This window comes from Pteropus medius, unplaced genomic scaffold (assembly GCF_902729225.1).
Source record: "Pteropus medius unplaced genomic scaffold, Ma_sr-lr_union100, whole genome shotgun sequence".
Classification (NCBI taxonomy): Eukaryota; Metazoa; Chordata; class Mammalia; order Chiroptera; family Pteropodidae; genus Pteropus; species Pteropus medius.
In genome coordinates, this window is record NW_024349803.1 from 7,630,088 (window position 1) to 7,645,218 (window position 15,131).

The 15,131-nt window shown below is 34.2% G+C and overlaps 1 protein-coding gene, 1 long non-coding RNA gene and 1 pseudogene across 18 annotated transcripts in view; all 3 read left to right on the forward strand.

Moving 5' to 3' along the window:
• The window catches only part of CEP63 (centrosomal protein 63), a 42,543-nt gene that overhangs the window by 8,583 nt on the left and 18,829 nt on the right, over positions 1-15,131 (forward strand). For all 17 annotated transcript variants that reach the window (XM_039837195.1, XM_039837197.1, XM_039837193.1 and 14 more), the window contains exons 3-6: positions 436-613; positions 6,721-6,816; positions 7,635-7,757; positions 10,288-10,401. In XM_039837195.1, the coding sequence (XP_039693129.1) occupies positions 436-613; positions 6,721-6,816; positions 7,635-7,757; positions 10,288-10,401 (511 nt within the window). The remainder of the gene's footprint in view (positions 1-435; positions 614-6,720; positions 6,817-7,634; positions 7,758-10,287; positions 10,402-15,131) is intronic.
• Positions 1,030-1,148, forward strand: LOC120582609 (uncharacterized; annotated as a pseudogene).
• Positions 10,421-13,222, forward strand: LOC120582106 (uncharacterized). The gene is made up of 2 exons (XR_005647462.1): positions 10,421-11,383; positions 11,414-13,222. It is a non-coding gene; the product is annotated as an uncharacterized LOC120582106 (long non-coding RNA).

The window sequence follows — 15,131 nt, forward strand, 5'->3', positions numbered from 1 at the left end:
AGCTCTTAAAATTGTATTATCATTTTCCCAATAGCCTACTTGCTTCCAAGGCTTTTTATTTTGGCTAGCTGAGAATGTGACCTAAGTTGGCTTGGATTCTTCCTGAATGCTTTCCTAAAATATTACGTAAGTGCTAGTTGTTAGTTGTGGAAGTCTCACTCACAAGCAAGACTTAAAACATCAATCTTGCATTTGATCAAACGGCTTAGGCTTTAGGTTGGGTGTTAGAGGAAGACAGAATATTCTGTGGAATAAGTAATCACCTTAAATTGAACATTAAAAGGAAAAGCTCAGATATCCTATTCTTTGCTTCTGCTTATTTATTGACATGTTCCACTTCAGGTAGGTTTATGTCTGTTATATTTTTACATCTGAAAGATGAAAAGCCACTTTGACATATGTTCTATGTTCTTAAGGATCTTTTCTTATTTATAGGGGATTTTTGACATCTTGTGAAGCAGAATTACAGGAGCTCATGAAGCAGATTGACATAATGGTGGCTCATAAAAAATCTGAATGGGAAGGACAGACGCATGCTCTAGAAACCTGCTTGGACATCCGTGAACAAGAGCTTAAGACTCTTAGGAGCCAGTTGGATATGAAACATAAAGAGGTAAAACAGTTGATTCAGTCCTCTCTTTGATATTTTGACCGTTTAAATATGTTTCTTAAATATTTGTTGAAGAAAGTGTTTTTGTGACAAGTTAGTGTTTCTGTGTTGTCTTTTATTTCTGATGGTTTTTTTAGAAGAAAAATTTATTGTGAAAATGTTTAAGTATATTTCAGGGATCATGTTACCTTGGTCACATACAATAGATAAATAACTTCTTTATGAAAATGTAAAGGTTGTCACAGAATCCCTTCAACCTATTACATGTCTGTGTTAACATTCATTGAGTTTCGTGAACATCGTTTTTGGCCTATTTCTATGTCTAGTATAAAAAGTTAAGCCCAAAATTCAATAATTTGCCTATTTTGGTTAGATGTAAAAAAAAATTTAGAAAACCCTTTTTAAAAAATTTATATTTGGTCTATGGCCATGCCACCCTGAACGTGCCCAATCTCGTCTGATCTCTGAAGCTAAGCCGGGTCAGGCCTGGTTAGTACTTGAATGGGAGACCACTTAGGAATACCAGGTACTGTAAGCGTTTAAAAAAAAAAACATTATTTTGCCCTTGTTTGAAATTAGGGGAAAAGAAAGAAAAGCAAAAAGTAAAAATGACTTGCAATTCTACCACTCATGGTTATTGGTGATTTGAGGGGGAAAGCTTAATAATATTCGCTGATTGATTTCTCATAATTTAGCTGGTACAGTAAAAAGTACACTGAATATTTGAAGGGAAGCATAAAGCATTTAGAAGCACAAGAATTGCCTCTAAATTTCTGGCATGAACGTCAGTCTTTGAAGAATTGAAAGAGTTGTAGGGAAACACTGGGCTCAAGCCTCACTCTGATGGACTTTTCTGCCAGTAGGATCACCGCTCACTAGTGCTGTTATTCAACTTGTTCAGGTACACTTCTGTGAGTGGGGCACACTGAGATTGTGATTTTGTTGATGATACTTATTAAGAGTATTTTAGATGTAACAAGGAGAGAGTTAGACTTGATAAAAGTGTTTTTATGCTTGTCAAGAGACTCATTAGTTGGCCGTTTGCACTTTGGGTCAAAGTAGTACATAGTAACATTGGCTGTGTCAAATTCAGTTTTCTGTGAATGCCATTGGCTAAACTGGAATTCATTTTAAAATTTGGATAGAACTTTGAGAGTATATTTTAAAATTACACCTTATGCAAAAAAGTACATGGAATCATATTTGATTTTTTAAAAACTATAATTCGGGTAGGGTCAATGTACCTTGTCTGGTAAGCTGCTTTAGCTACCACTACTTCATTTCTCTGAGGGCAAAACAAAAGTAGTTCTGTTTGGTAAGTTAAAGCGATAGTGATGTCCTAGACACGAAAAACACTGTATGTAGATATCGGAGTCATTTATTTTGTTAGAAACCTGTTAAAGAAATTTCTGTGTGTGTGATTATGAGAATATTTAGTCATTCTGAGGCTGTTTGAACTTATTTTTGTAGCTTAATTTGGATGTCATAAGGCATTATTGCTATTACTTGATACCTTAAAGAGAAATTATAGATTCCATGTTACGGATTTAAAGATTACAGGTTTGGCCTGGGACATAAAAGAAATTTAGAATTGTAGCTGTCTGGTCAATTTGCTGCTTCATTGAATGGTCTGCTGAAATTTGATTCAGTTTCTAGAAATAAAGTGCTTTTACCAGACACTAGTAATGGGAATCATCTATTCTGTAGAGTTTGTCTGTGAAATTGTGTTGATAATACCACATTCATAATCTACTTTGAACAGTAAATGACATAAGAACAAGATTTTAGAGCTTTAAGTTTTTGTCATTCTTAAATAAGAATGGCAGCCTAGAAGCAGTTAGTCCTATGGCGTAAACCAGTGCTGCTCAAATGACAGGTCCACAGTGAGATAAAAAGCTTGTAAATCAGTATATTGCATCTTTCACTTCATAGAAAGTTTTGCTATATAAAAATGTCAGTTGCATTAACAGTGTGTTTCATGACAGTCGATTTACATTGTGCTTCAAGCACCCCGATATCGTGCTGGTTTGCTGTTGTGACCAGCTCCAGCTGACCTGCAGATCATACTTGAAGAAGTACTAGTATAAACAATTCATTTCGTAAGTGAATAAATACTTTATGTGTTTCTGATTACACTGTTGCGATTGGGTTGGTTTTAATGGATATTTCCGCTTCTGTTACCTTCTCACCCCCTACAGAGCAGGTAGACAATGAAATGAGTAAGGAATTTGGAGTCCTGGCTCTGCCTCTTTTCAGTTGAATGGCCTTAAATAATTTAACCTCTCTGAACCTGTTTCATCATGTGTAAAATTAGGATTAAAAACCCTATGTCCCAGTGTTGTAAAGATTGAGTTACTGTTTAAGAAAGCACTTTGAAAACTATAAATTGTATCTAAAATCAGTTAGTTCAGCCCTTCTGTCATTCCTACTGACGGTTTCAAGCCTTGGCTCCCATTTCTTTACCTAATGCAGTCCATCACCCTATTTTTCAACTTCTTTTTTTTCTCCTTTAAGAAATTTAAATATTTTCATTGCTCATTATGAACTAGACTCTGGTACATAAATAAAATTAAATAATCTACATTTAATATTTATGCTTGCCACATATAATAAATACAAAGAAAAATGTTTCTACAAGGCTCATAAGGAAGAACAGTAATTATATGCCCCATCCCTCTGAACCTAGGAAACCTGCTCCTCTGGAGCAGTCATTTCAAAGCCTTTAACTCTTTCTTTTGGTATTCTCCCCATGTTTTTAAGTAACATTTTATACTGACATATCCTAATTTTCAGTCTTAGCTATTTATCTGATGACTTGCAACCATGAAAATTAAGGGTTTTGCTCTCTTCATACAATTTCCATTTCATCATCCTGCCAGGATTACATATCTTAATTTTTGGTTAAATCATTACTCAGTATTTACGTCGTTAGGCTACAGGTCCAGGAAGGTGTCCCCAGGGTTTGGGGAAATTAATAGCTGAAATTAGAAAAGGCAGCTGAGAGGATAGAGATTGAATGAGGTTTTTGGTAATTCTAAGGCATTAAGACAGTAAAGGATTTGGTGTCCAAGGTGGCTCTGAACCCCGCTCACTTCGGGTTGGGACCCATAAAGGCAGCACCTAGAAGTAAGGATGGGCCAGATATACAACAGGCCCTCTTCACATTGCCATTCAGCTGCAGGCATTTAAATCTCCAAGGTAAGTTTAAGAAGATCCTAGAGTGCTGCTGTCCCCAGGCATCTTCAAAGTGCTAGGGCTTCCTGAAACTTGGAAAAAGCAAACCTGTATTTTCTCCCAAGGAAAAATAATACCATTCTGAGTCTTTAATTATTTCTTTAAATAATTTTTGCAAATATAATGCTTGATAACCATTGAGCAAGTAACCTCAGACACACACAAGAAGACAACAAAAATGAAAAAAAGCCGAGGCAATGGAAGATAGAAACAGACCCAAGGCAAATCTACATATTGGCACTATCATGCTCAGATTTTACAATAGCTTTGTTTACTGTGTTCAAAGAGATAAAAGATAAGATTGAGCACTTCAAGAAAGAATTGGAAACTATAAACAAACCTAAAGTGAGTAGAAATTAAAATATTGAAAAATACAATAATTGATATTAAGGCCTTAAAGATTGAGGTAATTAATAAACTGGAAGATAGCACAGAAGAAAATGTTTAGAATAAAGCATAGACAAAATAATAGCAAATATAGAAGAGAAGATAAGAGGAAGAGGATACAATGAGAGGGTCTAATGTGAGTGAAATCCCTGGAGGAGAAAAAAGAGTGAGAATGGGCAGAAGCAATATTTAAAGATAAATTGCCTGAGATTTTGCCAAAAGTGAGGAATGTCATATATTTAAAAAGTCCAAGAATCTCAAGCAAGATATATAAAAAGAAATATTTACTTAGATTGGAAACTAAAAACAAAGAGGAAATCTGAAAAGCAATCAAAGAAAATAAAAAACATTATTTACCAAGGTAAAAAGACATTATCTACAAACAGTTCCTAAAAGCTGACTTGTCAGCTAAACAGCGAAAACCAGAAGATAGTAGAATGATATCTACAAACAAAGAAATGACTTTTTTTCTTCTGCCAAACCAGGAATCTGTACCCACAATAAAGGTGAAACAAAGATGTTTTCATATCAACAAAAATTGAGAGAATTTGTCATTAATAGACCTGCACCAAAGAAATATTAAAAAATGTTCTTCAGGCAGAAAGAAAGCGATCCCAGGTGGAAGCTTAAGTGATTAAGGAAGAAATGAAAGGCAACAGTAAATATGTGGGTAAATTTAAATGAATATTGACTATATATAACAACAGTAGCCTTTTTAGTTTAATATATACAGGATTATGATGGCGTTTAAATCAGATTGGGGCAGATGGAATTAAAGTATTCCTATAGTCCTTGGGTTGCCTGGGAAGTGGTAAAACTACTAATTAACATTAGCTTGTTCAGTCACAGATCCATGTTTTAATCTTGACAGAACTATTAGAAGTATATATTAACATTAATAGAGTATATGTTTTCCAAGCTAACAGAAGAAAAATGAAATGGTAAATTATCAGTTCCAAAGAAGGCAAGAGAGAAAAAGGAACGTAGAGCTTATTAAATGTAAATGGCATTTAATAAGATGATAGATTTAAGTCCAGGTAGGTTCATTCAATGTAAATGCACTAAATGGCCCAGTTAAAACATAAAAATTGTCCAACAGGGTAAAAATAATTAAACTGAATTATTATGTAAAGATATGGCAAAGTTGAAAGTAAAGGTAAAATAAAAATATATACCATTTAAACACTTTGAAAAGAAATTTTGTATAAGTATATCCATATTAGAAAAAGTACACTTCAAGCACAAGCCGTGAACATTACTAAAGGTGAAGAGAAATACTATATCAAAGGATTTTTACTTTTTAGGTATCTTTTTCTAACTTGTTTCCCAATGTTCAGAGAACACACTATGGTATCAAGCCTTTGTATTATGTCAAGGTTTACTTTCTGGCCCTGCTTCCTGAGATCACCTCTAATTACCTGCCTTGAAGCCCATGTCTCAGGCTGTTCTTTTGTGAGAACGCAAACTAAGACAAAAAAAATCTAAATTCATAAGTATCTAAAAAAATAGTCTTAAATTTCTCTCTCGCTTGTCCTTATCTGTATGCAAGAACTACAAGGAGAAATAGATGAAGCCACAATTATAACTGGGAATTTTAACACACTTTTCTTAGTAACTAATGGAACAAGAGACAAACATCAGTAAGGCTTTAGAATTGCGCATCATGATCAACAAACTTTACCTAATTTATACGTATAGAACATTGCACAAAGAGCACTGCAGAGTACACATTAACATCTATCATCACACGTAGTTATAATTTTTTTGCCTAGTAATGAGCACTTTTAAGATCTGGGGTTTTTTTGTTTTGTTTTAAAGTTATCATTCTGTATTGTGATTGAAATTACTACCTTCTATTTCCCGTTATCCCTCTCCCTCCTAACTTGTTAATAGATGAAATTCTAACTGATTGTTGAGAGATGTAGAGAAATACTGGTGGAAATTTCTGGAGGTGATGGCTGAGCATGAACTGGTTGTGGCTGGTTTCAAATTATTGAAAAATGGGTTAGGATAACATCCTTACCCTGGTTGGTGGAATTGATTTCTCTAAAGTGAGATAAATAGTAAAGCAGGTACAAGTCTCCTACTGTCTTTCTATCTGACATTACTATTTTGCAGTTTGATTTATAGAACTTATTCTCGACGTCTCCTAGATTTTTGTTGAATAGTCTTAGTTTTCAAGGTTCTTACAACTTTATATCTCTTGTTTTTTCATGAGTTTTTTTTTTTTTTTGATAAAAAGGGTGAGAATAAATCAGAGCAAGTTTTCATTTAAACTAGAAATTCTAGAACAGTCATTTTCCATTTTTTGGCAGTGTTATGGACCATTAAATAATTAGATATTTCACTTACTGAGGAGTAGGGTATTACCATACACAGTTGAGAACTTATGTTTACAGATAAGTACAAAGATTGTTTCCTATTTTTATGTTTCATGGATATTGTTTCAATGCTAATAATGAAAAATACTATGACCTATATGCTTCTAGGTTGGAATGTTGCGTCAGCAAGTAGAAGAACATGAAAAAGTCAAGCAAGAGATGGCCATGGACTATAAGCAGGAGTTAAAGAAACTTCATGAAGAAGTGAGATTTTCTTTCTATTCTGTGTTGTCTAATTTTGTCTCTTTAACTCTTGAGACCTTTGTTAATGAGGTAGTCTTTACTTTTAAAATGGGAAGTATATATTTTATGGGAGGTAGAGAGGTGGAAATCTATTTCTGTGTTCTTAAATCCAGGCAAAGAATCTTGCCTAATTCTGTATTTAACACGACCTAGAACAGGGATGTTAAAATGTGTTTCTTGATTGAGTACCTGAAAGAAATAGAGCTATTTTTGTATAATACTGTAAAATATTGATACCAAAAACATATTAAATATTAATTTCAGAGTTAAATGACTAACTAGATTTTAAATAATGGAAGATCCAAAGGTTTCAGAAGCATTTTGGGTGAGAAAATTCTATTAACTCAGTCTTATTTTTCAGATTGGGAAATAACTGCTTTTATTTAACTCAATCTTCTCCTTACTCTGAATATCAGTTTTCCACAGGAGAATGGTTCAAGAACCATAGACCTAGAGAAAAGAAAGAATTTTAGTTTGCTGCTTTATTGGGGGTGAGGATGAGTTATGGAGCCCTTAAGTGAAGGCTATTGTAGTAAAAATTAAAGTTTTGTTTAAAAAATATTTTTCCCTTTATTTTTTCTTTGACAAGGTATTTATTTTCTAGTGTTTATTTTTATATGAGTTTGAGTTTTATATTTTAATTTACAAATCTAACATGCTCTTCATCTATTTTCAGTAGTACCTTTTAGCTCTGCTCTTGCTTTCGTAATACCAATTTGTTCCATCACCACTGTTTACAAATTCTTAAATTTTAAGTCTAGAAATAACTGTGTCTACAGTTAGACAGACTGAAAAGAAGCTATGAAAAACTACAGAAAAAGCAAATAAGAGACTTCAGAGGAAACGCCAAAAATCACAGGGAAGATCGGTCTGAAATTGAGAGGTTAACCGGAAAAATAGAGGTATGTTCATAGTAATATTTTCTTCATAGTGATTGTTAGCCCTCATGTAGGAAACTGCTGTTTCTAATAGTGCTAGTTCCTGAAATCAATTTTCTGCCATCTCTAGGACTGCCGCCAAGCTATCTCAAAGGTCGAAGGTGATCTTCTGTGTATCTAGTCATCTGGTTCCATGTGGTTGATTGGGTTACTGGCTATCAGTAATTCTCAATGGAGCAGTACCACCCTTTGAGGGCATTCGGAAATGTATGGAGACATTGTTTTGGTTGTCAAAATGAGAGTGAAAACTGATGTTTAGGAGACAAGAACACTAAACATACTGAGGAATGTTCTACACAGGAAGGATTATTGTACCCAAAATGCCAATATTGAGAAACAGTGGCCACCAGTTGCTAGCACTCCTCCATGGGCAGTGTTCTTATCTTATCACCTAATAGAATAGGGGCTTAGTAAATGTTGAAAGTACATGGCTTTTCTGTACAGAGTACTCTCCATGTCAGATTGTTTATCCTCAGTTCACATTAGATATGGTAAGCCATTTACTTCCCTCTTTGCTGACTTCGTTTTTATTAAGATTGGGTAACCCCATGATTATTGTATACTATATTGATTCTCTGGAGGACTTAAAGGAGGTGACGAGTTAACACTGCCAAGAGCGAATGAAGGAGCAGCACAGGGCTGTCACTCTTTTCCCCTTGGATCGGCCACTCCCCTCCTTTGTGTATGCTGTTGGTTCTCCAGTGCACCTAGGAATAGCCCAGGGCCCTCTTTAGGTTCTCAGAGATTCTGATCCAGTAGTATGGCATGAGACCTAGACATCTGCATTTTATCCAGCTCCCCTAGCTGATTGTAATTTGAGGAACATCTCAAATTATTTGTTCAACATCTTTTTATGATTACTTAAAATGTTTTTACTCAGAGAAACCTGTCACCCCCAAGTGCCAGTACATATTACTACCTAGAATTATAATTTCTGTGTTTAATATTTTTTTGCATCTCAATATTTTATACATTTGAAGAGCTTAGAATCAGAGGGCTGCACAGATACTGCTTCCTCTCCAGTTCTCTTCAGTAATAACTGGGTACCCCCACCCCAGACTTCTCATTACCACTTCTTGCTCCTCATTACCGCTTCATGACCATTCTCTTTCCTTTCTACCCGCTATCTTTGATTTTCTTGTCATCAGCCTATATCGCCAGCCAATGTACATACAACCAAGGTAGTCATCTTCTGATCCCTAGTTTACTCCCTTGGTTCAAAGATTTCAGCTCCCAGTTCACTGTCACTCCAACATTACTCTTATCATAATTCTTGAGGCTTTCAGTATCCACAGGGTTGATGTTTATAATACTCTGGTCTTTGAGTTCCTTGCTGTTCTTTTCCTCCATAGTTGTTTTTGATCTCCTTCCTATCTCCTTAATTCCCATTGCCATTCCTTAAGTGTTGTCCTTACTAATACTTAACGCTTCCTAGAATCACATATTCAGCATCTCATTCTCTGACTACCATCCCTGTCTTTTCAGCTCACTCCCTTTAATGCCTTGCTCTCAATAATCACTTGACCCCATCCTTTTAAAGTGATTGAATTCTGCTACCTTTTCATTGCTCCTCATGTCCTCACTTATCAATCCTTACCCAGCTTAATTCCATAGTTACGTTCCTTACACTCCCCTTCATTAGCTGTGCCCCTCTCTTGCTTCATATTTGCTTGGCAAAACCTTAAATCTGATTAAATCTAGCTTTCTGTTCACTCTCTACGTGCTATGTGTGGCAGAACCTGACTGGAGAAAAACATAATCATACTGACTGGTCTCAATTTAAATTTGTAGTCACTTGCCTCAATTGGGTACTAACGCTGCCCTGTTTTCATAAATATTGGGCCCGTTTTCTGATTATGCAACTTCAAGTTCCTATGGATCCATCATTAATTTTGAACTTTTTGGCTTTGGGTTACAAATATCTATTCAAATTGAGTGCAGATTTCCCTTGTTATTTAAGTCTTTGCAGTTCTTCTGTTAAGATAGTAAAATTTGTATACCAAAGGATATTGTGTCATCTGAATCTATTTGAATTTTAAATACTGAGAAGTAAGAATTGGGCCAAAAGACTTAGCTGAAAATTTATCTGAATCTGTTCAATTCCTGGGTTTGTATATCAAGAATTGGGTAGAGTGGGATACTCATAATTATATTCTGAAATTTTAGTTATCTTAGCATCAGTTTTCTGAAAAATCACTAAAAAATTATAACAACCCTTAGGTGGCAGCAAATCTATGAAAATCATCATGAACCCAGTGTTTCATACCCTTCACCATTAGGGTGTTAAATTTAGAAAGACAGATATCCAGAAGCACAGTATGTAAGAAATTTGGTATTACTCTACAGTTCTGTCAGCTAAGTGAGTAATGGGGCTCCTGCTGTGAGAAAGGTGCATGTGTACCCGGGGATGTGGGGAAAAATTAAAAGTGAATCTGGGAAGTAGTGACAGCAAGGGGAAGCACTTAGAACTTAAGTACCTTAATTGCCTCTTCAGGAATTTCGTCAGAAATCACTGGACTGGGAGAAGCAACGCTTGATTTATCAGCAACAGGTATCTTCTCTGGAGGCACAAAGGAAAGCTCTGGCTGAACAATCAGAGATAATTCAGGTAGGTTTAAGATATTTTAAAAGAATGAGAGACAGAGAGGTTTTGATTAAATTTGAACTAGCTTAATGCAATGATAAGTGTGTGCTTACTCATATCCACTCATATCCACATGCCTGGTTGTTCCTTTGCTCGCTTGCCTCCCTGGCTTCCTTACTCCCTCACTCAGGTGCTCTTTCTTGCTCTCTCGCTCTGTCAGTGTCTTACATCCTCTTGCCTGCTCTACACTCATTTCACGTTCACTCTCCTAAATTTGTTCTCTCTCCCTCTCTCCACTTCCCTCTCTTTCTAACTCTGTTCTCTCTCCATTGCCTTCGTTTCTTTGTGTTTCTGTTGTTGGATCTCTGGCTTACTCGTTTGGCTGTTTTTGGCTTTTGCCTTAGCTCTACTTCTGTCTGTGTCTTGCTCTGTCTCTGTGGTAGCTGGGTTACTCTGGCTGAGTTATCTCAGCCAGGGAGCTTCAGCTAGTCTGCCTGTCTGGACACAAATGCTGAGAGAGTCACACTGCATTGGCATGCGCACTAATTAAAAGCAGTGTCTTGGTGGCAATAGAAACACATTTAAAACACTAGTAGAAACTTTTTTTTTAAAATGAACTAATGGCTTAGGCAAAATCAAAAAATAGCCACTTATTTTAGGAATTTTTCTTTTTAGGACGCGTTTGCTTTTTCAGTGAAAAGCCAAGAATGTAAAGGGAAGTGAACGTAGAAGGAAATGAATATTTGTGACCATGTTTTATGTGCTAGACACTGTCTTGATGCTTCTGGATGCAGTTCTTTATATACAGTTATGTGTTATCTGTTTAATATGATCTGTTAAGGTTGATAGTTATCTCAGTTTTATGGAAGGAGGGAATGGACTGGATAGATAAGTTAAGAGAACTGGAGGGAATTTTTTTTAACAATCTGCATTATTTTCTGCTTTAAGTCTCAGTAACGTATTGGCTTTTGACCCCTGAAACATCAGCTGGCTGATAAACTGAATGGTTCTGCTGTGAGTCCACTCACAATGGCAGGGGGTACCCACAGCAACCACAATGAAGAAAATTATTTTCAAAGCTGCAGCAAACTATACAGTCAGAATGGACCAATTAAATCTTAGATTTCTAGACCTGAGCTTTTGACCTGAACTAAAGCACTAAACAAACATAAGTATCTATAAGATATTGTTGTATTCTAATTACAGCCTTCTGATAGGCAAAAAGAAAATTGAGTTTTAAATTTTAATTCTAATTATTCATCTATGAAGTTTACTTAGTATTGATTGCAGATCCTTTTTTTCAAATTACTATGTGATTATTCTGCATAATTAAAACTTTATTGTTAGTAAAAATGAGATTTTTATTTGCCATAATTCAGCTAGGACTAAAATAATAAGCCTTTAAAAAGCCAACATTTGTTTTCCCTTCTAAGAGTATTTGAATTATTCTTCTGACAGCTTTGTTTAAAATGGAACTGCTCTATTTGACACACAAAAAATGTTACTTACATTTCTTTCTCCCTTAGCAAACCAAACAAAATTAAATCTTTCTGTGATTCAGTATGTAGCAGTACTTATCATTCTCATTAAAAAAAAACAAAAAAAACAAAAAACTTTTAAATGAACTTTTGTATACCCATTACCAAGCATTAATAGTTATCATAATTTTGCCAGTTTGATTTTGCATGGTAAAAACATATTAAAATTTGCCGTCTTAACTTTTTTAAAGAGTGTAGTATAGTAATGTTAACTATATACAGATCATCAGATCTCTAGAACTTTTTCAACTTGCAAAACTAAGCCTCTATACCCATTGAAAAACAACTCATTTGCCAATCTTTTTTCATCCTTCCCTACTTTTTATTTTTGGATGGAATATTATAAAGCATGTAGCAGACATTGTCTTATTTCTCAACAATAAGGACTTAAACACAATTACAGTATACCAGTATCACATTAGCAGAATAAATAACTTCTTAATATAATTCAATATCCATTATGTTCACATTTCCCCATTTAGACATTGTCTAAAATAATGTCTTTTTACAGTTGAATGCTCAGATCAGAATCCAGTAAAGGTTGACACATTGAATTTTGTTTATATGTGGGTCATCATTGAACAATAAAGGTAGAAAATCTGGGAGATTAAATAAATGGATATCAACATCCATACTTCCCCTCAATTTTTAAAAATTCTTAATATAAACTTTTTTCTTATATATTTTTTAACTTCTAAAGTGAAGCTCAGAATAACTTCTCTCTCTTGGAGTTATGTATTTGCTTGAGTTTTTTTCTTTTAGTTAGCTATTGAAATTACATAATGCATATTCATTTTAGAAAAATAAGAAAATGTAGATGAAATGAGAATTAAATAACATCACCCATAATTCCATCCTTTAGAGAATTACCATTATTGACATTTTAGTGTAAATTTCTTTTGACCTTTCCTATGCTTATATGCAATGTACATTGCATTCATATACATTTATTTGGTAGAAAAACACTATATGTGTGTGTATATGAGAAGGGAGGGATAGTTGCAAACTTTAAAAATTACCAAAAATGGCAAAATGTTGATAATTGTTGAAGCTAGGTGATGAATATATAGGGGTTCATCACCGTTTCCTCTCTGTATTTGTGTATGTTTAAAATTTTCTATAAAACATAACTTTAAAATGTAGACTACTTACTCTGACAAGCTATATGCTAAGCATTTTATAATACAATATTTAATTATCATAAATTGAAATTTTTTTTAAATATGATAATGTCAACAGATTTGTAGTCATAATGATTGCATAGAAGTTCGATCTACCATTAAATGTACCACATTTTATGTAACTAATACCTTATTGTAGCACATTTAGTGTTTTTGCTTTTTCACCCTGTACATAGTACTTGGGAGGACATCCTTTTATAAACATTTAGGAGTATATGTTTATTTATTTTCTTAGGAAATGGCCCTAGAAGCGACATTGCTGCATCAGTGTAGTTGTACATTCTTAAAGACTTTAGTATATATTGTCAAAGTACTCTCCAAAGATGTATTGATACAGAGTTTCACCAGCAATATTTGAGAATGTTCAGCTCCTCACACTTCCCCATTATTGAGCATTATTATTTCTTTTAATTTTCCCTACTTTTATTTTTAGCCTTGTCTCTGCCAGTCTAATAGGTGGGAAAAAGCGGTAATTGTTTTATAAACAATTATTTACAATTGCTTAATTGTTTTTTTTTTTTCTTTAGGATTCTATCTTGGATGTCATACTATAAAGCCTTAACTAAGCCAAGATTTCTTCTAATGCTTTATAGTTTCTTTTTAAAATATTTGATCTGAAATTTATTTGGGGGTATTTGATAAGGTACTAAATTTGTTTTTTTCCCCAAATGGATATCCACACAATTTATTGACTGTTACATTTTGAGAACTTGAGAGAATGATCCAAAATTCATATGGAAGAATAAATGAGGGGTACTAGGCAACATTTTTTAAAAGAAAGAGTAAGGGGATGTTTGTTCTATTAAATATTAAAATGTATTATATTAAAAAGTACAGTTGTTAAATAATGTGACATTTTTAGATCCAACAACAGAATGATGGTTTTATAAGCATGAGAAAAGGATGTGTATAGTGTCTAAGACATCAAGTCATTTCTGTGTAGAAAATAAGGAATCACCTGAAAAGCTTTATTATAACCAATGAAGAAAAGATGATCCTAACTCAAATGTTAATACATTGTCTTGGTAGAATTATCACAGAGTTAACTGAATTGGCTCAGACCTACTGTCAAAAGGTTTATGATGACATAAATACAACAGTGATAAAATCTTATTCAGAGCCATTTTCTTAATGGGCTCTTCAAGCTGCTACCTAATGGAGAGGCTGCAAGGCTGTGGCCTGCACAGACACATTTGGAGTTGACACTGATGGGCAGCTTGATAGAGATTGATGCCTTCAGTGGCCATAGCTTCATACAGGGATCCTTTGGGAGATAAAAAACACTTGTTACTTTGTATTCCTTTGTTCTCAGTAATCTCACTATCTGGTAAAGTCATTTCCTTGAAGCACCAGGATTATATACCATAAAGCCAGAAGAAGATTTGACTTTACCCCAATCTCCAGCCCCTTCCCTTCTCTCACATTTTAATTGCTCACCCTTAGCTTTTGTTTCCATCTCCGTGATGTAAATTGCCTTCTTAATTATTTCTTTACTTTGAACCACCTCTGCTGTCATTTGTATTGTTGATACAATTCTACCTACTCCAATGGAGTAGTTAAGACTGCTACATGTTAGATTAATAAGAAGTTTCTGGTTCAAAAAATTAGTGACAGTGCTTAACGCAAAAAAGAGTATAAAAACATTAGCCTTAAAATATTTCTAACACCAGATATTTAAGGGAAAATAATCATTATTTTATTTTATAAGTTGTTTATATGATTATATCTGACTTTCTTAGTATTGGAAGAGGTGTTCTTGAGATATTCTAGTGCAGCTCTGTGTAATAGAAATAAAAGGTGAGTCATATATGTAATTTAACATTTTGTAGCCATCATGTTAAAAAAGTAAAAAGAAACAGGCGAAATTAGTATGTTTTATTTAACCCAGTATATGAAAAATATTATCATTACATTTACAATCTTTTTTTTTAACTGAGTCTTTGAAATCTAGTGTGTATTTTACACTTTGAGTACATCTCAGTTTGAACTAGCCACAGTTCAGATGCCCAGTAGTCACATGTGGTTAATGACTGCC